This window comes from Hyla sarda, chromosome 4 (assembly GCF_029499605.1).
Source record: "Hyla sarda isolate aHylSar1 chromosome 4, aHylSar1.hap1, whole genome shotgun sequence".
Lineage (NCBI taxonomy): Eukaryota > Metazoa > Chordata > Amphibia > Anura > Hylidae > Hyla > Hyla sarda.
In genome coordinates, this window is record NC_079192.1 from 15,339,515 (window position 1) to 15,362,600 (window position 23,086).

At 48.7% G+C, this 23,086-nt stretch overlaps 1 protein-coding gene across 1 annotated transcript in view; it reads left to right on the top strand.

The window, feature by feature from the left end:
- The window catches only part of DNAH2 (dynein axonemal heavy chain 2), a 243,720-nt gene that overhangs the window by 100,015 nt on the left and 120,619 nt on the right, over window positions 1-23,086 (top strand). Inside the window, exons 23-31 of the mRNA XM_056570087.1 lie at window positions 1,579-1,753; window positions 1,840-2,003; window positions 3,171-3,332; window positions 6,257-6,360; window positions 10,782-10,938; window positions 11,025-11,107; window positions 12,718-12,898; window positions 19,832-19,970; window positions 21,458-21,675. Coding sequence (XP_056426062.1) covers window positions 1,579-1,753; window positions 1,840-2,003; window positions 3,171-3,332; window positions 6,257-6,360; window positions 10,782-10,938; window positions 11,025-11,107; window positions 12,718-12,898; window positions 19,832-19,970; window positions 21,458-21,675 — 1,383 coding nt within the window. The remainder of the gene's footprint in view (window positions 1-1,578; window positions 1,754-1,839; window positions 2,004-3,170; window positions 3,333-6,256; window positions 6,361-10,781; window positions 10,939-11,024; window positions 11,108-12,717; window positions 12,899-19,831; window positions 19,971-21,457; window positions 21,676-23,086) is intronic.

Below are 23,086 nucleotides of genomic sequence, written 5' to 3' on the forward strand. Positions count from 1 at the left end.
TCACGGCCGCACCCTGTTCGTGATGTCACAGCCACGCCCCCTCAATGCAAGTCTATGGGAGGGGGCGTGACGGACGTCACACCCCCTCCCATAGACTTGCATTGAAGGGGCATGGCCATGACGTCACGAGCCTCTGCCCTGCATCATCAGTCATCCAACACGTAGCGATGTCCGCTCCGTGCACGAGATGTCTGGGTTGCCGCAGCCGTTGGCTGTCCGGGCATGCTGGGAGTTGTAGTTTTGCAACAGCTGGAGGCACCCGGATTGAGAAACACTGCTCTATGCAGACACTGAACCTGCAGCCTGACAGGTGACAAGTAGAAGCCAGCAGAACAGTCAGTACATCTCTAGGGTGTATTACACGGAGAAAAAGCCGGCAACTATGAGACAATGCACAGATAATGTAGTAAATGTACTTTTATAAACATATATCAAAGAAGGGGAACCCACACACAATTAAGAACAATTAACAACATATACATATCCAGAGCATGGGAGTGTAATCCCAGCTTAACCCCCTAAGGCCGGGTTCACACCACGTATACGTTGAAATACAGTTCCCGTATACGTTTTCAATTTGAAAAAATACGGTTTTTGACTTTGCACAGTTTTTTTTCTTGGAATTTCAATCAAACAAGTGAAACTTTATTCATAACTTAGTGAAAAGTTAAAAAACTTTACTTTTTTTCTTCCTTAAAAAACTGATTCAACCGGACATCATTTTTCAAACCATATACGGGTTGAAATTTGTACACACGTTTTGGATACAGTTTAGTCCGGTTTTGTGGAATCCGTTTTTGATCATAAACCTGATACGGGAACTGTACTGCAAAAACGTGGTGTGAATCCAGCCTAACTCATCCTGAATAGCATACAAAGGTGATGAATGTCATATATATATATATATGTGTGTAAAAAACGGCATAAAACTGCATAAATATCAAATACCAATAGTCACCCTAATATATATATATATATATATATATATATAAATATATATATATATATATATATATATATATATAAATGTCCAAAAAATTGCAGCACTACTTTACCACAGTAGACAGGTGCCAGTCCCTCAGGCTCTATCACAGACAAATGTAGATAACATCAAAAATGGTACGGCAATCCAAAAATCCAAAAAAAGAACTATTTATTTCCACATGTCAAACAGTGCGACGTTTCAGCCCCTCAATGGAGCTTTTTTCAAGCTTGAAAAAAGCTCCATTGAGGGGCTGAAACATCGCACTGTTTGACATGTGGAAATAAATAGTTCTTTTTTTGGATTTTTGGAGTGCCGTACCATTTTTGATGTTATATATATATATATACATATATATATATATATATATATATATATATATATATATATATATATATATATATATATATAAAAAGCGCCTAGTACAAATGATGATAATACCCAAAGAGATAAGTGACCACAATGAAACAAAGCGGAAAATAGTATAAAGTATTGCACTATGTCTGTACCTAAATGACCGCTCTGCGACAATTACACCTGCTATAAACAATGTAGGTGCAGGAAGTTTTGTCTCTTATAGCTTCTGGTGCCCACAGGTCCTCCAGATGTTGGACTCCCTGAACAAGGGTTGGCTGTCCTTCCAGCAGAGCCTCATAGATGGCGAGGCCATGCTGAAAAAGTCCAAAGAGAAATTCAAAACGGGCCTCATCCATACCACCGAGGAGTTCAAGAAGAAGTCCCGATCCCTTGTGGAGGACTTTGCCGACAGAGGTGAGGGGCATGCTATTGTGATCACATTTCACTAACTCTATGGAAGGATATATGGAAGGATAACTCTCATCTTCTCCCGTATCCAGGTCCATTCTCCAGTTCAGTGGGGTGCGAGCCAGCCCTGGAGCAGATCACCATGTTCCGGACTATGATGGACACCCTGAAGGAGGAGGAGAACACCATCCGCTCTGGTCTGAGCATGTTCAAAATAGAGCAACCAAGCTCCAAGGATCTCCAGGCTCTGGAGAAGGTGGGTCAGGGTGGGGGCCCAAGTGTATGAGAGATACTTTACATACCGTATATACTTGTGTATAAGCCGACCCGAATATAAGCCGAGGCCCCTAATTTCACCCCAAAAACCCAGATAATAAAAAATAAAAAAAATTGACTCGAGTATAAGCCTAGGGTGGGAAATACATCATCCCCTCATGTCATCATCTGCCCCCTGTCATTATCACCCCCGTCATCATCACCCCCGTCATCATCACCCTCGTCATCATCCCCCCCTTCATCATCATCACTGCCTGTCAATCCCTTCATCAGTGGTCTTCAACCTGCGAACCTCCAGATGTTGCAAAACTACAACTCCCAGCATGCCCGGACAGCCATCGGCTGTCCGGGCATGCTGGGAGTTGTAGTTTTGAAACATCTGGAGGTCCGCAGGTTGAAGACCACTGCGGCCTTCGTCATTATCCAGACCCCCCTTTAGTTTTCTACTCCACTCCCCTGGGTGGGAAGGAAGGGTGAGCTGGTCCGGGGCATCTATGCTGCAGGGACCGTCCGGTTGGGAGGGTTAGTCGTTCCGGGCTGTCCATTTTCACCGGGAGGCCCTCTTTTCCGCTCCGGACTTGCCCCGGACTAGTGACGTTGCTTTGACGACGACGCACAGGGACGTTCATGCGCAGGGACGTCTGCTGCGCACGAACGTCCCTGTGCGTCGTCGTCAAGGCAACGTCACTAGGCCGGGGCAAGTCCGGAGCGGAAAAGAGGGCCTCCCGGTGAAAATGGACTAACCCTCCCCACCGGACGGTCCCTGCAGCATAGATGGCCCGGACCAGCTCACCCTTCCTTCCCACCGAGGGGAGGTGAGTAGAAAACTAAAGGGGGGTATGGATGATGACGAAGGCCGCAGTGGTCTTCAACCTGCGGACCTCCAGATGTTTCAAAACTACAACTCCCAGCATGCCCGGACAGCCGATGGCTGTCCGGGCATGCTGGTAGTTGTAGTTTTGCAACATCTGGAGGCCCGCAGGTTGAAGACCACTGAGAAGGGATTGACAGGCGGAGAGTTCACGCGAGTATAAGCCGAGGGGGGCGTTTTCAGCACAAAAAAATCGTGCTGAAAAACTCTGCTTATACTCAAGTATATACAGTAGTCTTATCTCACCATCATCCACACTATCCCCTTTTCTTATAGGACCTGGATTCTCTGCAGCTGGTGTGGGAAGCCACCAAAGAGTGGGAACAGAACTGGGGCGAGTGGAAGTGTGGCCGCTTTCTCACCCTGCAGACAGAGTTTATGGAGAACACAGCACAAGGGCTGTACAGGAGGCTCAGCAAACTCAGCCGGGAACTGAAGGTGAGGAGCTCTGGGGAGGAGAAGGATACAAGGCTTCATTCTGTTACTCCAGAGATATTAAAGGGGTATTCCCGCTTTATACATCTTATCCCATATCCAAAGGACAGGGGATAAGATGTATGATCGCAGGGGGACCCGCTGCTGGGGACCCTCGCGATCTCGTTGCAGCTCGGGGCATTCTGTGTCAGGCGCTGCCTCAGAGTCCGAGACCTGACCTCACGGCTACGCCTCTATGTGACGGCCGTCACGCCCCCTCCCATAGACATGAATGGAGGGCAATTCAAAGGGGTATTCCGGCTTTATACATCTTATCCCCTATCCAAAGGACAGGGGATAAGATGCATGATTGCTGGGGTCCTGCTTCTGGGGTCCCTCGCGATCTCGGTGCAGCCCCCAGCATTCTGTGTCCTCACGGCCGTCACGCACCCCTCCCATAGACATGAATGGAGGGGGCATGGCGTGACGTCACTAGGGGGCGTGGCCGTCACGTCAAGTTCCCATCTCGGAGGCCGGTTTTTTTTGCCTCCAAGACGTCTTCGCAGCCTGTTTATATTGCCTCCGAGACGAGGACGAGATGTCATGGCCACGCCCCTAGTGACGTCACGTCACACCCCGTCCATTCATGTCTATGGGAGGGGGCATGACGTCACTGGGGACTCCCGCGATCTCGGTGCAGCCTCTGTCATTCTGTGCCAGACGCTGCCTCCTAGACGGGGGCGTGATGTCATGGCCACACCCCTAGTGACGTCACATGACACCCCCTTGATAGACATGAATAATGGGGGTGTGAGGTGGTTTTTTGCGCCCCGTAGATCCATGCGTCCGCTCCTCCCCCAGCTCTCCGAACATTTCCGAAGCTAGAGCTGGGGCAAGGGGAGGAAGGAGGTACACACCCCCTCCCTGAGCTCGGCTGGACGCAGATCTCCACGGCCCGCCCCCTCCCTGAGGACATAGATCTCCACGGCAGGTCCCCTCCCTCATCTCCCCGAGCTGAGGACATAGAGCAGTGCTCCCAATGAGCTCTATGTGTAAAGGGGGACATACTGCACGGGCTCTTTAGCCCATGCAGTATGTCCTCCTTCAGCCTCTACAGTATGTCCCCTTTAGCCCGTACAGTATGTCCCCCTTTAGCCCGTGCAGTATGTCCCCCTTTACACATAGAGCTCATTGGGAGCACTGCTCTACGTCCTCAGGGAGGAGAGATGAGGGAGGGACCTGCCGTGGAGATTTACGTCCTCAGGGAGGGGAGATGAGGGAGGGACCTGCCGTGGAGATCTACGTCCTCAGGGAGGGGAGATGGGGGAGGGGACCTGCCATGGAGATTTACGTCCTCAGGGAGGGGAGATGGGGGAGGGGACCTGCCGTGGAGATCTACGTCCTCAGGGAGGGGAGATGGGGGAGGGGACCTGCTGTGGAGATCTATGTCCTCAGGGAGGGGGCGTGGCCGTAGAGATCTGCGTCCAGCCGAGCTCAGGGAGGGGAGATGAGGGAGGGGGCGTGAACCTTCTCTCTCCCCTTGCTCTGCCCTCCCCCAGCTCAAGCTTCGGAAATGTTCGGAGAGCTGGGGGAGGAGCGGACGCATGGATCTACGGGGGCGCAAAAAACCACCTCACAGGGGCATGACGCCAATAGGGGGCGTGGCCATGATGTCATGTCCCCGCCTCGGAGGCCTGTTTATTTTGCCTCCGAGATGGGGATGTGATGTCACGTCCCCATCTCGGAGGCAGCGCCCGGCACAGAATGCCAGGGGCGGCACCGATATTGTGAGGGTCCCCAGCAGCGGGACCCTTAGCAATCATACATCTTATCCCGTGTCCTTTGGATAGGGGATAAGATGTATAAAGTTACTGTTTTCATTGAGTGCCCACGTCACATGTCGGCATTACGGTGCCCTTGGGTAATGGGAACCCCAGGATCAGTTTATGGGAGGGGTCTGGAATGTGGATCTCCTCCTGGTTATCAGAAGACTAGTGGTCATCACATAAATCCCTCTGTATTAAGTAGAAGGAGGTCAGCACTTCTGCGGTCGGTGGTGCACGAGGATAAGTCAGTACATAATAGGAAAGGACTCCCAGCACTCACCAAAACTTAGGCAAAAACTTTGCCTAAGTAATTTATAATAGGAAAGGAGTCCCAACACTCACCAAAACTTAGGCAAAAACTTTGCCTAAGTAATTTATAATAGGAAAGGAGACCCAGCACTCACCAAAACTTAGGCAAAAACTTTGCCTAAGTAATTTATAATAGGAAAGGAGACCCAGCACTCACCAAAACTTAGGCAAAAACTTTGCCTATGTAATTTATAATAGGAAAGGAGTCCCAGCACTCACCAAAACTTAGGCAAAAACTTTGCCTAAATAATTTATAATAGGAAAGGAGTCCCAGCACTCACCAAAACTTAGGCAAAAACTTTGCCTAAGTAATTTATAATAGGAAAGGAGTCCCAACACTCACCAAAATTTAGGCAAAAAAGTAGTTTTATTCCATATCCTCAGTAGAACAGGACGCGTTTCGGCCTTAAGGCCGAAACGCGTCCTGTTCTACTGAGGATATGGAATAAAACTTATTTTTTGCCTAAGTTTTGGTGAGTGCTGTGACTCCTTTCCTATTATTAATTACTCTGTAGTCGGCTGACAGGAAAGCCGTAGTAATAGATATATGTGAACTCTGTGTAATCGATTCTTTCTCCAAAGAAACCCTTTATGAGGATTGTTTCATTCCGGAAACAGTGCCCCTCTCCACATTAGGCTGTGTTTGGTATTGCAGCTCAGTTGTATATACAGTAATTGAACTGTATTGCATGGAGTGCCACTGTTTGTTAAAATATATAGATAAAACGGGCCCTTTATCTAATCCCAATGGTCTCTCTAAGCTGAAATAATATTGAAATCAGTCACCTGTAAGTGTCATGTCTGTGTGTTCAGGATAAGAGCTGGGAGGTGGTGGAGACTGCCAGGATCCGCATCGACCAGTTCAAGAGAACTCTGCCCCTTATTGTGGACCTGAGGAACCCAGCCCTGCGGGAGAGGTAGGAACTGTGTGTAACTGGATTAGTACTACTACTACGACTACTCTTACTCCTTCTGTTATTATTGATAATAACCCTACTACCAATACCACTTTTACTAATACTACTACTAAGTACTATTTCTGCAACTCTTTCTCCTCCTGCTAGTAATCCTACTAGTTATCACTATTGCTACTACTATTAGTACTCCTAACCCTACTACTACCAGTACTCATGCTACTCTTCCTACTTCTCCTACTACACGAGTACTACAACTACTGTTCCTTCTTCTTTCACTACTACAGTCACCACTACTACTACTACTAACATTACTACTGCCACTTTTACTAGTACTACTACTAAGTACTATTACTAGTACTACTGATAAGTACGATTACTGCAACTCTTTCTCCTCCTGCTAGTAACCCTACTACCGTTATCACTACAACCATTAGTACTCCTACCCCTACTACTGCTAGTACTCATGCTACTCTTCCTAATCTTTCTCCTCATACTAGTACTTCAATTACTGTTTCTTTTTCTTTTACTTCTACTACCACCAATAATACTCATAATATTACTACTCCACTATTCCTACTAGTACTACTAATACTCCTGATACTACTACAACTCCTTCTATTATTACCACAACTACTGTTTCTTCTTCTTTTACTTCTACTACCACCGTCAATATAACATTGCTACTCCACTTTTCCTACTAGTACTACTACTAATACTCAATGTACTACTACTACACCTTTTATTATTACCCCTACTTCTATTTCTTCTTCTTCATCTTACTACTTCTGCTAGTACTACTGCAACTCCTCATCCTACTACTTCTTTTTCTCCTACTACTATTATATCTACTACTGCTTTCACTTCTCCTACTACTACTATTAGTACTACAACGACTGCTAGTACTCTGTCTACTCCTTCTCCATCCACTACTACCACAACTACTAATAATAATATTGCTACTTTCACTATTACCAATACTAGTACTGCTACTACTATTAACACTACTTATCCTACTGCTACTGCTATTAATACTAATAAGCTACTAATGCTAATTCTACCACCTCTATTGCTACTATTAGTACTCCTTCTCCTACCACTCCACCTCCTTCTACTTCTACTATTACAACTGTTTCAACTCCTTTAAATACTGTTACTACTACTTCTAGTAGTAGTACTACAAATACTCATGATACTACTCCTTGTAGTACTACCATCTATTTATTCATCTTACAATTCAATATCAACTTTTATTTCTTCATCTTACAATGTCTGCTACTGCTAGTACTCATGCTACTCTTCATCCTACTACTTCTTTTTCCCTATTAGTACTCCTACTACTACTACCACCACCAACACTATTCCTACTATTAGTACTCCTTCTCCTACTACTACTACCACCACCACTATTCCTACTATTTGTACTCCTCCTCCCACCACTATGCCTTCTCCTACTACTACCACCACCACTATTCCTACTATTAGTACTCCTTCTCCTACTACCACCACCACTATTCCTTCTATTAGTACTCCTCCTCCCACCACTATGCCTTCTCCTACTACTACTACTACCACCACTATTCCTACTATTAGTACTCCTTCTCCTACTACTACTACCACCACCACTATTCCTACTATTAGTACTCCTTCTCCTACTACCACCACCACTATTCCTTCTATTAGTACTCCTCCTCCCACCACTATGCCTTCTCCTACTACTACTACTACCACCACTATTCCTACTATTAGTACTCCTTCTCCTACTACTACTACCACCACCACTATTCCTACTATTAGTACTCCTTCTCCTACTACTACTACCACCACCACTATTCCTACTATTAGAACTCCTCCTCCCACCACTATGCCTTCTCCTACTACTACTACTACCACCACTATTCCTACTATTAGTACTCCTCCTCCCACTATGCCTTCTCCTACTACTACTACCACCACTATTCCTACTATTAGTACTCCTCCTCCCACTATGCCTTCTCCTACTACTACTACCACCACTATTCCTACTATTAGTACTCCTCCTCCCACTATGCCTTCTCCTACTACTACCACCACCACTTTTCCTACTATTAGTACTCCTCCTCCCACTATGCCTTCTCCTACTACCACCACCACTTTTCCTACTATTAGTACTCCTCCTCCCACTATGCCTTCTCCTACTACTACCACCACTATTCCTACTATTAGTACTCCTCCTCCCACTATGCCTTCTCCTACTACTACCACCACTATTCCTACTATTAGTACTCCTCCTCCCACTATGCCTTCTCCTACTACTACCACCACCACTTTTCCTACTATTAGTACTCCTCCTCCCACTATGCCTTCTCCTACTACCACCACCACTATTCCTACTATTAGTACTCCTCCTCCCACTATGCCTTCTCCTACTACTACCACCACCACTTTTCCTACTATTAGTACTCCTCCTCCCACTATGCCTTCTCCTACTACCACCACCACTTTTCCTACTATTAGTACTCCTCCTCCCACTATGCCTTCTCCTACTACTACCACCACTATTCCTACTATTAGTACTCCTCCTCCCACTATGCCTTCTCCTACTACTACCACCACTATTCCTACTATTAGTACTCCTCCTCCCACTATGCCTTCTCCTACTACTACCACCACCACTTTTCCTACTATGAGTACTCCTTCTTCTACCACTCTGCCTCCTACTACTACTATTATTACTACTGCTTCAACTCCTCCTTCTCTTAATATTATTACTACTGATAGTACTTCTCCTACTCCTACCACAACTATTACTTCTTCTACTAATGCTGTTACCTCTTTTACACTTTTTTGTATGTGGATTTTCACCCATTGTTCCCTTTAAAAAGTGTAGAATAAAAAAGTACTTTCAAACATGTGTTGCATTTCATGTCCATTTTTTATATTTTTGCTTGCTGTCAGTGAACGGAAGAATATTGTTATTTGCATCAAGAGCAGTGTTTTCCAACTGATTTGCCTCCAGCTGTTGCAAAACTACAACTTCCAGCATGCCCGGACAGCCAGCTGCTGTCCAGGCAGTTGTAGTTTTGCAACAGCTGGAGGCGCACTAGTTGTGCCTGGAAAGGTTTAGAGCCTGGAAACCTGCTCTGAGCTAAATACATCAGTAGCACATATCTCTCTCCTGCCCTGATAGTTTGCTACAGTGTATCAGTGCAGGGGAGATGTTTATTGGTCCGGGGTCCGGGATGTTTAGTTCACAGAGGATCGTTCAGACTGGATAAAATTGTAACAAACCCTCCGCAGTGGAAAGCGTTAGGTCAGGAGATTTTTTTCAGCTTCTGGATGTAAATGAGAATGTTCCCATTGGCTGACAGCAAGCAGAGGTTTTGAAAATGTTGAGCAGATGAAACACAGAGTTAAAGGGGTATTCCGCAGCAAACCTCTTATCCCCTATCCAAAGGATAGGGGATAAGGTGTTAGATCGATTGGGGTCCTGCCGCTAGGGACCTCCTTGATCTCCGTGCCGGCAGTGGCGGCATAGCCGTCACGCCTCCTCCCATAGAAGTGAATGTAGGGGGCGTGGCGGGCTCATCATAAGGCATGGAGTGGAGGTCGCTCCATGCGCCGAATGATGGGATGCCGCGCCGGACATCGCGGGGGTCCCCTTTAGATAGGGGATAAGATGTTTGCGGCGGATGTTTGCGGAGGGGTACTCAGGTGGAAAACTTTTTTTTCTTTTTTTTTTAAATCAACTGGTGCCAGAAAGTTAAACAGATTTGTAAATTACTTCTATTAAAAAAAAAATCTTAATCCTTCCAATACTTATTAGCTGCTGAATAGGACACGTAGGAAATGCGGGTCTTAGTAAATTCTTAAAGGGGGAACTCCGGTGGAAAACTTTTTCTTTAGTTAAATCAACTGGTGCCAGAAAGTTAAACATATTTGTAAATTACTTCTATGAAAAAAAAAATCTTAATCCTTCCAGTACTTATTAGATGCTGAATACTGCAGAGGAAATTCTTTTCTTTTTGGAACACAGATCTCTCTGCTGACATCACGAGCACAGTGCTCTCTGCTGACATCTCTGTCCATTTTAGGAACTGTCCAGAGATGTCAGCAGAGCGCGCTGTGCTCATGATGTCAGCAGAGAGCTCTGTGTTCCAAAAAGAAAAGAATTTCCTCTGTAGTATTCAGCAGCTAATAAGTACTGGAAGGATTAAGATTTTTTTTATAGAAGTAATTTACAAATCTGTTTAACTTTCTGGCACCAGTTGATTAAAAATAAAAAATTTCCACTGGAGTACCCCTTTAAGAATTTACTAAGACCCGCGTTTCCTATGTGTCCAAACAATCCCTCTCTTTGCTAGGCCCCACCCACTTGGCAAACAGAGCGGCAAAAAGTCGCCAAATACGGAACTCCTGATAAATCCTGATTCTTGCATTCTTAGGCACTGGACACAAGTGAAGCAGGAGATCCAGAGACCGTTCGACCAGGAGGACGATGACTTCACACTGGAGAAAATCGTGGAGCTGGGGATGGACCAGTATGGGGAGAAGATCAGTGAAATCTCCACCGCAGCCACCAAAGAGCTGTTCATAGAGGAGGTACGATGACCGCTCCAACATGGGGCCCTCACCATTGGACCGTACGTGCTACCGGTCTTATAAGAATGGGGTTGTCTCCTCTATAGGCTCTGGAGAACATCACAAGAACCTGGGAGGAGACCCTGCTTGACATTGTGCCCTACAAAGACAAGGGTCACCACCGGCTGAGGTGAGTCGTTATCCTTCTGAGGTGAGTCGTTCTCCTGGACCCCGCACTATAACTCGCTCTATGGGGGGGGGGCATTTACCAAGATGTGTGTGATTTAGTTCATTTTTACATGGCCCCAGGGCATTTGATAAATTTTGTGCAGGTCACATTTTCTCCCTCTTCACATACACCAAAAAGCTACGCTGAGTCTGGGATGGGGTGGAATTGCGACTATTAAAAAAAGTTGCAGTAGATAAATTCATTACTAGAAAAAGAAATCCCGGCACTCACTATAATCTTCTGCCAAGGTAAATGTGTTTATTGAAAAACACGGTGCAGATACAATTATTGACGCGTTTCTGTCCGAACGCGTCAATTGACGCGTCGATAATTGTATCTGCACCGTGTTTTTCAATAAACACATTTACCTTGGCAGAAGATTATAGTGAGTGCCGGGATTTCTTTTTCTACTATTGCCATTTATTCCACGTGCACCACCAAGGGACTTGAGTGCCGACCCTTATTTGTTCCTTTTGATAAATTCATTACCACCGCACAAGATTAACCTTAAAGGAGTACTCTGGTGGAATCTTTTTTTTTTTTTTTTTTAAATCAACTGTTGCCAGAAAGTTAAACAGATTTGTAAATTACTTCTATAAAAAAATCGCAATCCTTCCAGTACTTATTAGCTGCTGAATTCTACAGAGGAAATTCTTTTCTTTTTGGAACACAGTGCTCTCTGCTGACATCTCTGTCCATTTTAGGAACTGTCCAGAGCAGCATATGTTTTCTATTGGGGATTTTCTCCTTCTCTGGACAGTTCTTAAAATGGACAGATATGTCAGCAGAGAGCACTGTGCTTGTGATGTCAGCAGAGAGCTCTGTGTTCCAAAAAGAAAAGAATTTCCTCTGTAGAATTCAGCAGCTAATAAGTACTGGAAGGATTGAGATTTTTTAATAGAAGTAATTTACAAATCTGTTTAACTTTCTGGCAACAGTTGATTAAAAAAAAAAAAAGTTTTCCACCGGAGTACCCCTTTTAAAGGGGTACTCCAGTCAAAAACTATTTTTTTTTTCATATTAACTGGCTCAAGAAAGTTAAACAGATTTGTAAATTACTTACTTATTAAAAAATCTTAATCCTACCAGTCCTTACCAACTGCTGAAGTTGAGTTGTTCTTTTCTGTCTGACAACAGTGTTCTCTTCTGACACCTCTGTCTGTCTCAGGAACTGCACAGAGTAGGAGCAAATCCCCAAAGCAAACCTCTCCTGCTCTGGACAGTTCCTGAGACAGACAGAGGTGTCAGCAGAGAGCACTCTCGTCAGACAGAAAACAACAACTCAACTTCAGCAGCTGGTAAGTACTGGAAGGATTAAGATTTTTTAATAGAAGTAATTTACAAATCTGTTTAACTTTCTGGAGCCAGTTCATATGGAAAAAAAAAAATTTCACCGGAGTACCCCTTTAGCCGCTGGTCTGTACACGCTTTTTAAAAAAAAAAGGTGTAAACCAAAAAGTCGGAAAAAATTGCCTGAGGTGCAGCGCTGCGCCAAAATAGAGATAAAGCTACACATTAAAAAAAACAGTTCTAAAGACAGTGATAAATGCCCCCACATGTTCTTCCATCAGGGGGACAGACGAGGTATTCCAGGCATTAGAAGACAACCAGGTCAGCTTATCCACCATGAAGGCGTCTCCGTTTGTGAAAGCTTTCGAGCACGACGTGGACAGGTGGGAGCGCTGTCTGTCTCATATCCTGGAGGTGATCGAGACCATCCTTACTGTGCAGAGGCAGTGGCTGTATCTGGAGGTGAGTAAGCCTTATACAAAGAGAATTGGGTGTCACATGAGAAGCTTTTAGCATTGTTCATCCTGATCTGTCTGGTTCATGAAAAGAATTGCCAGAACTACAGTTAGAGCAGGAAGAAGTGAGCAGGGAAGAATATGGGGCTTGTTCGGCCATTTCAATTATTGTTGTTGGCCGCACATTGTCCTCTGTAAACAGGATGTGCAGCCGACAGGCAGTGAGGAATTTAAAGGGGTACTACCGTGCTGACAACTTATCCCCTATCTAAATGATAGGGGATAAGTTGCCTGATCTCGCGGGGAACCCCCGCGATCTCGCACGCAGCATCCTGCTCTCATCAGGCCCTGGTAGCGAACATCGCTCCGGGTCTGATGACTGACGATCACGGGGCCGGAATATCATGATGTCAGGCTCCGCCCCCATGTGATGTCATGCTCCGCCCTCTCAATGTAAGTCTATAGCAGGGGGCGAGACAGCTGTCTCGCCCCTGCCATAGACTTGCATTGAGGGGGCGGAGCATGATGTCACACGGGGGCGGAGCTGTGACGTCACGATCACCGACCCCGTCATCAGACCCGGAGCGTATGTTCGCTCCGCGGCCTGATGAGAGCGGGGTGCTGCGTGCGGGATCGCGGGGGTCCCCAGCGGCGGGACCCCACGCGATCAGGCAACTTATCCCCTATCATTTAGATAGAGGATAAGTAGTCAGCACGGTAGTACCCCTTTAAAGGGCCGCACAATCGATCCATTGATCATTCATCCACCAATCATGATTGAGCCGTGTAAAGGCTCTCTGATCGTAGATTGGCGCTCGCTCTCCTGCGCTTGTAGAGGTGTTTCCATCTGAGACACTTCAGAATAGGGGATAAGATGTCTGATGGTGGGGTGTCCCGCCGCTGGGGACCCCCGCCATCTCCCTGCTGCACTTGGCATTTGTTTAGAGCGTCGGGTGCAAAGCCGGAGGCTCGTGACATCAGGGCCGCTCATGACGTCACGTCCACAACCCCCTCAATGCAAGTCTATGGGAGGGGGCGTGACGAAAGTTACGCCCCCTCCCATAGACTTGCATTGAGTGGGCGTGGCTGTGACATCACAAGCGGGGTGTGGCTGTGACATCACAAGCGGGGTGTGGCTGTGACATCACAAGCGGGGTGCAGCCGTGACATCACGAGCCTTCGCCTCCGCATCATCAGTCACCCGGCACGAAGCAAAGTTCACTCCGTGCACCGGATGTCTGGGGTGCCGCAGCCGAGATCGCGGGGGTCCTCAGTGGCGGGACCCCCAGTGATCAGACATCTTATCCCCTATCTTTGGATAGGGGATAAGATGTCTAGGAATGGAATACCCCTTTAAGGCAGCATATGGCATAAGGGTGTGACAGGTGGGGTTTGCACTCCCCTATTAAGATGGCCAAGCTTAGCGATTTACAACTCCCATGAAGTACAGTGGAGAGGGCAGCATACGTGTGGGGCCACTTCTGTTGAGTGCTAAACAGGAAAACAGGGGCCCCCCAGTATCCCATTATATGGAGGTTTCACACATGGATATAAAATCTGGAACCGCATTAGAGACGTCATTGTTAGGTGGAAATGTCCCAGGCCTGAGCCGATGGAGCGTGAAAAAGATAGAAAAAAGCTCCAAAGAGATAAAGCAGCCATTTTCTGTCTCTTAAAGTGGTACTCCACTGCCCCAGCATTCAAGACATTTAGTTCCGAGCGCTGGATGCGGGCTGCGGGGGGTTGTGGTGTCATGGCCACACCCCTCATGATGCCACGCCCCTCAATGCAAGTCTATGGGAGGGGACGTGGCAGCCGCCACGCCCCCTCCCTTAGACTTACATTGAGGGGTGTGGTGTGACGTCAAGAGAGGGCGCACCCAGCGTTTGGAACAAAATATTGCAAATGCTGGAGCAGTGGAGTACCCCTTTAAGGCCTGCACTAGAACAGTAACAGATAGACTTGGATTGTTACTTTAAGTTGCCCCTCATGAGTGCTATTCACAATGACCCCATAGGAGGGTCAGCCAAACAGTGCCCCAATAAGAGGGTAAGTTGCACAGGGACTCTTATAAGTGCTATGTAAAGTGACCCCATAAGAGGGTCAGCCGCACAGTCAGGGCCCCCATAAGAGGGTAAGCTGGTGCCCCTTATTAGTGCTATCCACAGTGACCCCAAAAAAGGGTCATCTGCACAGTGCCGCTTATATATGCTATTTAGAGTGACCCCATAAAATTGTCAGTCGCACAATGCCCCAATAAGTGTCATCCGCACAGTGCCTCGGGATAAGAGGGTCAGCCGCACAGTGCCCCGATAAGTGTCAGCCGCACAGTGCCCCGATAAGTGTCAGCCGCACAGTGCCCCGATAAGAGTGTCAGCCGCACAGTGCCCCGATAAGTGTCAGCCGCACAGTGCCCCGATAAGTGTCAGCCGCACAGTGCCGCGATAAGAGTGTCATCCGCACAGTGCCCCGATAAGAGGGTCAGCCGCACAGTGCCCCGATAAGAGGGTCAGCCACACAGTGCCCCGATAAGAGGGTCATCCGCACAGTGCCCCGATAAGAGGGTCAGCCGCACAGTGCCCCGATAAGAGTCCAGCCGCACAGTGCCGCGATAAGAGTGTCATCCGCACAGTGCCCCGATAAGAGGGTCAGCCGCACAGTGCCCCGATAGGAGGGTCATCCGCACAGTGCCCCGATAAGAGGGTCAGCCGCACAGTGCCCCGATAGGAGGGTCATCCGCACAGTGCCCCGATAAGAGGGTCATCCGCACAGTGCCCCGATAGGAGGGTCATCCGCACAGTGCCCCGATAGGAGGGTCATCCGCACAGTGCCCCGATAGGAGGGTCATCCGCACAGTGCCCCGATAGGAGGGTCATCCGCACAGTGCCCCGATAGGAGGGTCATCCGCACAGTGCCCCGATAGGAGGGTCATCCGCACAGTGCCCCGATAGGAGGGTCATCCGCACAGTGCCCCGATAAGAGGGTCAGCCGCACAGTGCCCCGATAAGAGGGTCATCCGCACAGTGCCCCGATAAGAGGGTCATCCGCACAGTGCCCCGATAAGAGTGTCAGTCGCACAGTGCCCCGATAAGAGGGTCATCCGCACAGTGCCGCGATAAGAGGGTCAGCCGCACAGTGCCGCGATAAGTGTCATCCGCACAGTGCCCCGATAAGAGGGTAAGCCACACAGTGCCCCGATAAGAGGGGCAGCCGCACAGTGCCCCGATAAGAGGGTCAGCAGCACAGTGCCCCGATAAGGGGGTCAGCCGCACAGTGCCCCGATAAGAGAGTCAGCCGCACAGTGCCCCGATAGGAGGGTCAGCCGCACAGTGCCCCGATAAGAGGGTCAGCCGCACAGTGCCCCGATAGGAGAGTCAGCCGCACAGTGCCCCGATAAGGGGGTCAGCCGCACAGTGCCCCGATAGGAGGGTCAGCCGCACAGTGCCCCGATAAGAGGGTCAGCCGCACAGTGCCCCGAGAGGAGGGTCAGCCGCACAGTGCCCCGATAGGAGGGTCAGCCGCACAGTGCCCCGATAGGAGGGTCAGCCGCACAGTGCCCCGATAAGAGTGTCATCCGCACAGTGCCCCGATAAGAGGGTCATCCGCACAGTGCCGCGATAAGAGGGTCAGCCGCACAGTGCCGCGATAAGTGTCATCCGCACAGTGCCCCGATAAGAGGGTAAGCCACACAGTGCCCCGATAAGAGGGTCATCCGCACAGTGCCCCGATAGGAGGGTCATCCGCACAGTGCCCCGATAGGAGGGTCATCCGCACAGTGCCCCGATAGGAGGGTCATCCGCACAGTGCCCCGATAGGAGGGTCATCCGCACAGTGCCCCGATAGGAGGGTCATCCGCACAGTGCCCCGATAGGAGGGTCATCCGCACAGTGCCCCGATAGGAGGGTCATCCGCACAGTGCCCCGATAAGAGGGTCAGCCGCACAGTGCCCCGATAAGAGGGTCATCCGCACAGTGCCCCGATAAGAGGGTCATCCGCACAGTGCCCCGATAAGAGTGTCAGTCGCACAGTGCCCCGATAAGAGGGTCATCCGCACAGTGCCGCGATAAGAGGGTCAGCCGCACAGTGCCGCGATAAGTGTCATCCGCACAGTGCCCCGATAAGAGGGTAAGCCACACAGTGCCCCGATAAGAGGGTCAGCCGCACAGTGCCCCGATAAGAGGGTCAGCAGCACAGTGCCCCGATAAGGGGGTCAGCCGCACAGTGCCCCGATAAGAGAGTCAGCCGCACAGTGCCCCGATAGGAGGGTCAGCCGCACAGTGCCCCGATAAGAGGGTCAGCCGCACAGTGCCCCGATAGGAGAGTCAGCCGCACAGTGCCCCGATAAGGGGGTCAGCCGCACAGTGCCCCGATAGGAGGGTCAGCCGCACAGTGCCCTGATAAGAGGGTCAGCAGCACAGTGCCCCGATAAGAGGGTCAGCCGCACAGTGCCCCGATAAGAGTGTCAGCCACACAGTTCCCCGATAGGAGGGTCAACCGCACAGTGCCCCGATAGGAGGGTCATCCGCACAGTGCCCCGATAGGAGGGTCATCCGCACAGTACCCCGATAAGAGGGTCAGCCACACAGTGCCCCGATAGGAGAGTCAGCCGCACAGTGCCCCGATAAGGGGGTCAGCCGCACAGTGCCCCGATAGGAGGGTCAGCCGCACAGTGCCCCGATAAGAGGGTCAGCTGCACAGTGCCCCGATAGGAGGGTCAGCCGCACAGTGCCCCGATAGGAGGGTCAGCCGCACAGTGCCCCGATAGGAGGGTCAGCCGCACAGTGCCCCGATAAGAGGGTCATCCGCACAGTGCCCCGATAAGAGGGTCATCCGCACAGTGCCGCGATAAGAGGGTCAGCCGCACAGTGCCGCGATAAGAGGGTAAGCCACACAGTGCCCCGATAAGAGGGTCAGCCGCACAGTGCCCCGATAAGAGGGTCAGCCGCACAGTGCCCCGATAACAGGGTAAGCCGCACAGTGCCCCGATAAGAGTGTCAGTCGTACAGTGCCCCGATAAGAGGGTCATCCTCACAGTGCCCCGATAAGAGGGTCAGCCGCACAGTGCCCCGATAAGAGGGTCAGCCGCACAGTGCCCCGATAAAAGGGTCAGCCGCACAGTTCCCCCTTATTAGCGCTAGCACAATGCCCCCATAACAGGAACAGCTGTGATTTACAAGATCAATGCAGGCGAAGGCCGAACAAAGCTGTATCCTTTTGAACTATCTGGACACAAGTTACATGTCGGTTTCCAGGTAGGGGACACACAGGATGACATTAGGGGCCACATACTATGGACCCCCTGCTCTAACCAGCACTATAAGGATATTTATAACACAAATAGAGAAACACAGCCGCACCGCACGTCCACCATTTGCAATTTGATCTACTTGATAAATTTAAAAAACGAACCGGTTGTTATTATACATTTTAATCAAAAAGTACAAGCCCACTCGCCACGTCAAGGCCACCTATCCAGAGTGGGTCCCTAACTGAACACTGGCGTAGCGCTGGGCAGCGACCATTGCCTCCAAGACACCATGTCCACAGGGGGGGGGGGGGGACCCAGTGGCCAACAGCCCCACTACTGCCTGACCAAGCCCCTGGCTCCGGGCCGCACAGACAAAGCATCACAGAAACAATGGCCGCCACAGAGCACCACACCAGTATGAACACCTACTTTGTGCTCCCTTCCGGAGGGCTGTGAGAACCTTGGTAGGTGTTCACATTGGTGTTGTGGTTGCACGGCGGCGGTCATTGTTACTGTGATGCTTTGTGTGGATATTTCTTACCTGTGTAGGAGACGATTTAGGAAGAAAAGAAGGAATTAGTGGCCATCTACTGGTGTGACGTGCCATCTAGTGGTCAAACACGGTATTACTATGTTACATATGACAGATACAGTGCTCCCTCAAGTTACAATATTAATTGGTTCCAGGACGACCATTGTATCTTGAAACCATCATATGTTGAAACCAGAACTCTATGTAAACCTGGTAATTGGTTCTGAAGCCACCAAAATGTCATCCAAAAATAGGAAAAAGGGAGGATTAAAGAAAAATAAGTAGATAACTAATATAGATAAAGCAAATCCTTACATGTAAAAGTAATAAAGATCTGCTGGGAGCTGTAAATCACTCTTTGTCAGTGTTTCCCAAGCAGGGAGCCTCCAGCTGTTGCAAAACTACAACTCCCAGCATGCCCGGACAGCCTTTGGCTGTCCGGGCATGCTGGGAGTTGTAGTTTTGCAACAGCTGGTGGCAACCTTTTTAGAAAACATTGGTCTATGTAGAGGAGAGGAGCTTCTTCAGGGTACTGTAAAGAACATGCGGTGTCCTAAAAAAAGGAAAATGGAGCCGCCCTCACCTGGTGTCCTAACCCAGGCACAGGTAGAAGAGTACAGAACATGTAATACCTCCCTGTACTGTAGGGGGCACTACCAGACACCCCTCAGTGCATGCACTTTAGGAATACAGGTAAAGAGTACAGAACATGTAATACCTCCCTGTACTGTAGGGGGCACTACCAGACACCAGTCAGTGCATACACTTCAGTAATACAGGTAAAGAGTACAGAACATGTAATACCTCCCTGTACTGTAGGGGGCGCTACCAGACACCAGTCAGTGCATACACTTCAGTAATACAGGTAAAGAGTACAGAACATGTAATACCTCCCTGTACTGTAGGGGGCGCTACCAGACACCAGTCAGTGCATGCACTTTAGGAATACACGGGTTTTACCAGTAAAATATCCATTCTGATTGGTCGGTTCTTCCGGCCATTGACACGTTTTGCAGATTCGATAGCATTGTATGTTGAGTCTGGTTTCAAGTTACGATGGTCCAGAAAAGACCATTGTATGTTGAAACTATTGTATGTTGAGGCCATTGTAAGTTGAGGGATCACTGTACAGTGATGTATTTTATTCTTGTCCTGTGCAGAACATCTTTATGGGTGAAGACATCAGGAAGCAGCTGCCTCAGGAGTCAGCAGAGTTTGATGAGGTTAATATCAGCTGGAAGACCATCATGGACCGACTGAACAAGGACAACAACGCCCTGCGAGGCACCCATCACCCAGGTGCGTAGGCTGGCGCGGTCTCAAAGAGTGAAATGATCACCAAGCACAACTACACGTTGTCTCTAACGGTAGGTTCACACCACGATTATGCTATACGGTTTCATTAATAAAAAACGTATGCAACCGTACAGAAACCCGCGCCCATAGACTTCCCATTCAAAACTGTATGCACCATAATGTATACGGTTGTCTCCGTTTTTCACACCATACGGTTTTTTACTTTGTATTTTTTTTTTTCTGGCCAGAAATCCGTGGCCTACCACGGTTTTTGGTCCGGGTGAAAACCCGTATTAAACCGTATACGTTTTTTTTTTAATTTTTTACATGGGAGTCAATAGGAACTGTACAGAACCGTATGTGCATACGGTTCCATCCGGTTTGCACTAGGGATTGACCGATATCGTTTCTTTTTTAGGGCCGATACCGATAATCTGTGGAGGTTAGGGCCGATAGCCGATAACTTATACCGATATTCCGGTATAAATTATCGGCCATTTATCCCCCCACGACACCGCTGCACATCATTGATTTAAAGCGGGCGCTTTAAATCAATGAACTGCACCGACTTTTGCGGTGCCATAGACCGCCACCCGCTTCTCTCCCCCTGCCTGTCCGGGGGTCCTCCTGAGTCCTATCACCACCACCACGAAGGCCCCCCACCGCCGCGCCGGGTCGCACCCCCCCACCGCACCGCCCTGGCCCCATTGCCTCCCCCCATCCCCGGTTTTATAATTACCTGTTCCGGGGTCCACTCTACATCTGGCTCCGGTGGCGTCCTCCTGAGCTGTCACTGTGCGCACTGACGGTGACGTCGCGTAACGTCACTCAGGACGCAGCAGGAGCCAGAAGTAGCGTGGACCCCGGGAACAGGTAATTATAAAACCGGGCATGGGGGAGGCTATGGGGCAGGGGTGGTGCGGTGGGGGGTGCGACGTGGTGCAGCGCGGGGGGTGGGTCGGTGGGGGGTCGGTCGCGGTGGATTATCGGTGGATAACGCCCAAAATCGTGATTATCGGCCGATAATCGGTCGATCCCTAGTTCGCACCATACGGTTTTTGACTTTGCACCGTTTTTTTTCTTGGAATTTCAATCAAACAAGTGAAACTTTATTCCTAATGGGAGTGAAAAGTTAAAAACGTATAAGTTTTTTTTCTTAAAATACGGATGCAACCGGACATCGTTTTTCAAACCGTATACAGATAAAAATTTGTACACACGTTTTGATACAGTTTAGTCCGGTTTTGAGGAATCAGTTTTTTTTTTTTTCAAAAACCTGATACGGGAACTGTATTGCAAAAATGTGGTGTGAATCCGGCCTAACTCACTGTTTCCCAACCAGGGTGCCTCCAGCGGTTGCAAAACTACAACTCCCAGCATGCCCAGACAGCCTTCGGCTGTCTGGGCATGCTGGGAGTTGTAGTTTTGCAACCGCTGGAGGCACCCTGGTTGGGAAACACTGCTCTAACTCTTCTTCTACTTATTCCCAGGCCTCCTAGAGAAGCTGGGGGAGATGAGCCAGGTACTGGAGGGGATTCAGAAGTCACTGGACATGTACCTGGAGACCAAGCGCCACATCTTTCCCCGCTTCTACTTCTTGTCTAATGATGACCTGCTGGAGATCCTCGGCCAGTCCCGTAATCCTGAGGCCGTCCAGCCACATCTCAAGAAATGCTTTGATAACATTAAGTCCATCAAGATCCAGAAGGTAATGCTACATCTTCTCTTAAAGGGGTACTCCGGTGGAAAACTTTTTTTTTTTTTTTTAAATCAACTGGGGCATGGAACATCTTAGCTATGAGGAGCGATTAAAGGAGTTACAATTGTTTAGTCTTGAGAAGAGACGTTTAAGGGGGGATATGATAAACGTATATAAGTATATAAATGGCCCATACAAAAAATATGGAGAAAAACTGTTCCAGGTTAAACCCCCCCAAAGGACGAGGGGGCACTCCCTCCGTCTGGAGAAGAAAAAGTTTAGTCTCAAGGGGCGACACGCCTTCTTTACCGTGAGGACTGTGAATTTATGGAATGGTCTACCTCAGGAACTGGTCACAGCAGGAACAATTAACAGCTTTAAAACAGGATTAGATACATTCCTGGAACAAAATAACATTAATGCTTATGAAGAAATATAAAATCCCATCCCTTCCCCAATATCGCGCCACACCCCTACCCCTTAATTCCCTGGTTGAACTTGATGGACATATGTCTTTTTTCGACCGTACTAACTATGTAACTATGTAACTGGTGCCAGAAAGTTAAACAGATTTGTAAATTGCTTCTATTAAAAAAATCTTAATCCTTCCAGTACTTATTAGCTGCTGAATACTACAGAGGAGATTCTTTTCTTTTTGGAACACAGAGCTCTCTGCTGACATCATGAGCACAGTGCTCTCTGCTGACATCTCTGTCCATTTTAGGAACTAGTCCAGAGCAGCATAGGTTTGCTATGGGGATTTTCTTCTACTCTGGACAGTTCTTAAAATGGACAGAGATGTCAGCAGAGAGCACTGTGCTCGTGATGTCAGCAGAGAGCTCTGTGTTCCGGAAAGAATTTCCTCTGTAGTATTAAGCAGCTAATAAGTACTGGAAGGATGAACATTTTTTTAATAGAAGTCATTTACAAATCTGTTTAACTTTCTGGCACCAGTTGATTAAAAAAAAAAGTTTTCCACCGGAGTACCCCTTTTAAGGGGTGCTCTGTTTTTTGGCCATCTTAAAGGGGTACTCCGCCCCTAGACATCTTTTAGGGGATAAGATGTCTAATCGCGAGGGTCCCGCCGCTGGGCTGCGGCACCCCAGACATCCGGAGTGAACTTTGCTCCGTGCCGGATGACTGGCGATGCAGGGCAGAGGCTCCTGATGGCACACCCTGCTCGTGACGTCATGGCCATGCCCCCTCAATTTAAGTCTATGGGAGGGGGCGTGACTGCCATCACACCCCCTCCCATAGACTTGCATTGAGGGGGCGCAACCGTGACGTCACAAGTGGGGCGTGACCATGACGTGGGGGCCGGAGTGTTCAATAGGGTAAGTAAGGTTGGTCCCTTACCTAACGCCAACACCGCACCAGCACTCCCCGGAACCCTGCCATCTGATGTGTGCTACCCCGCTTT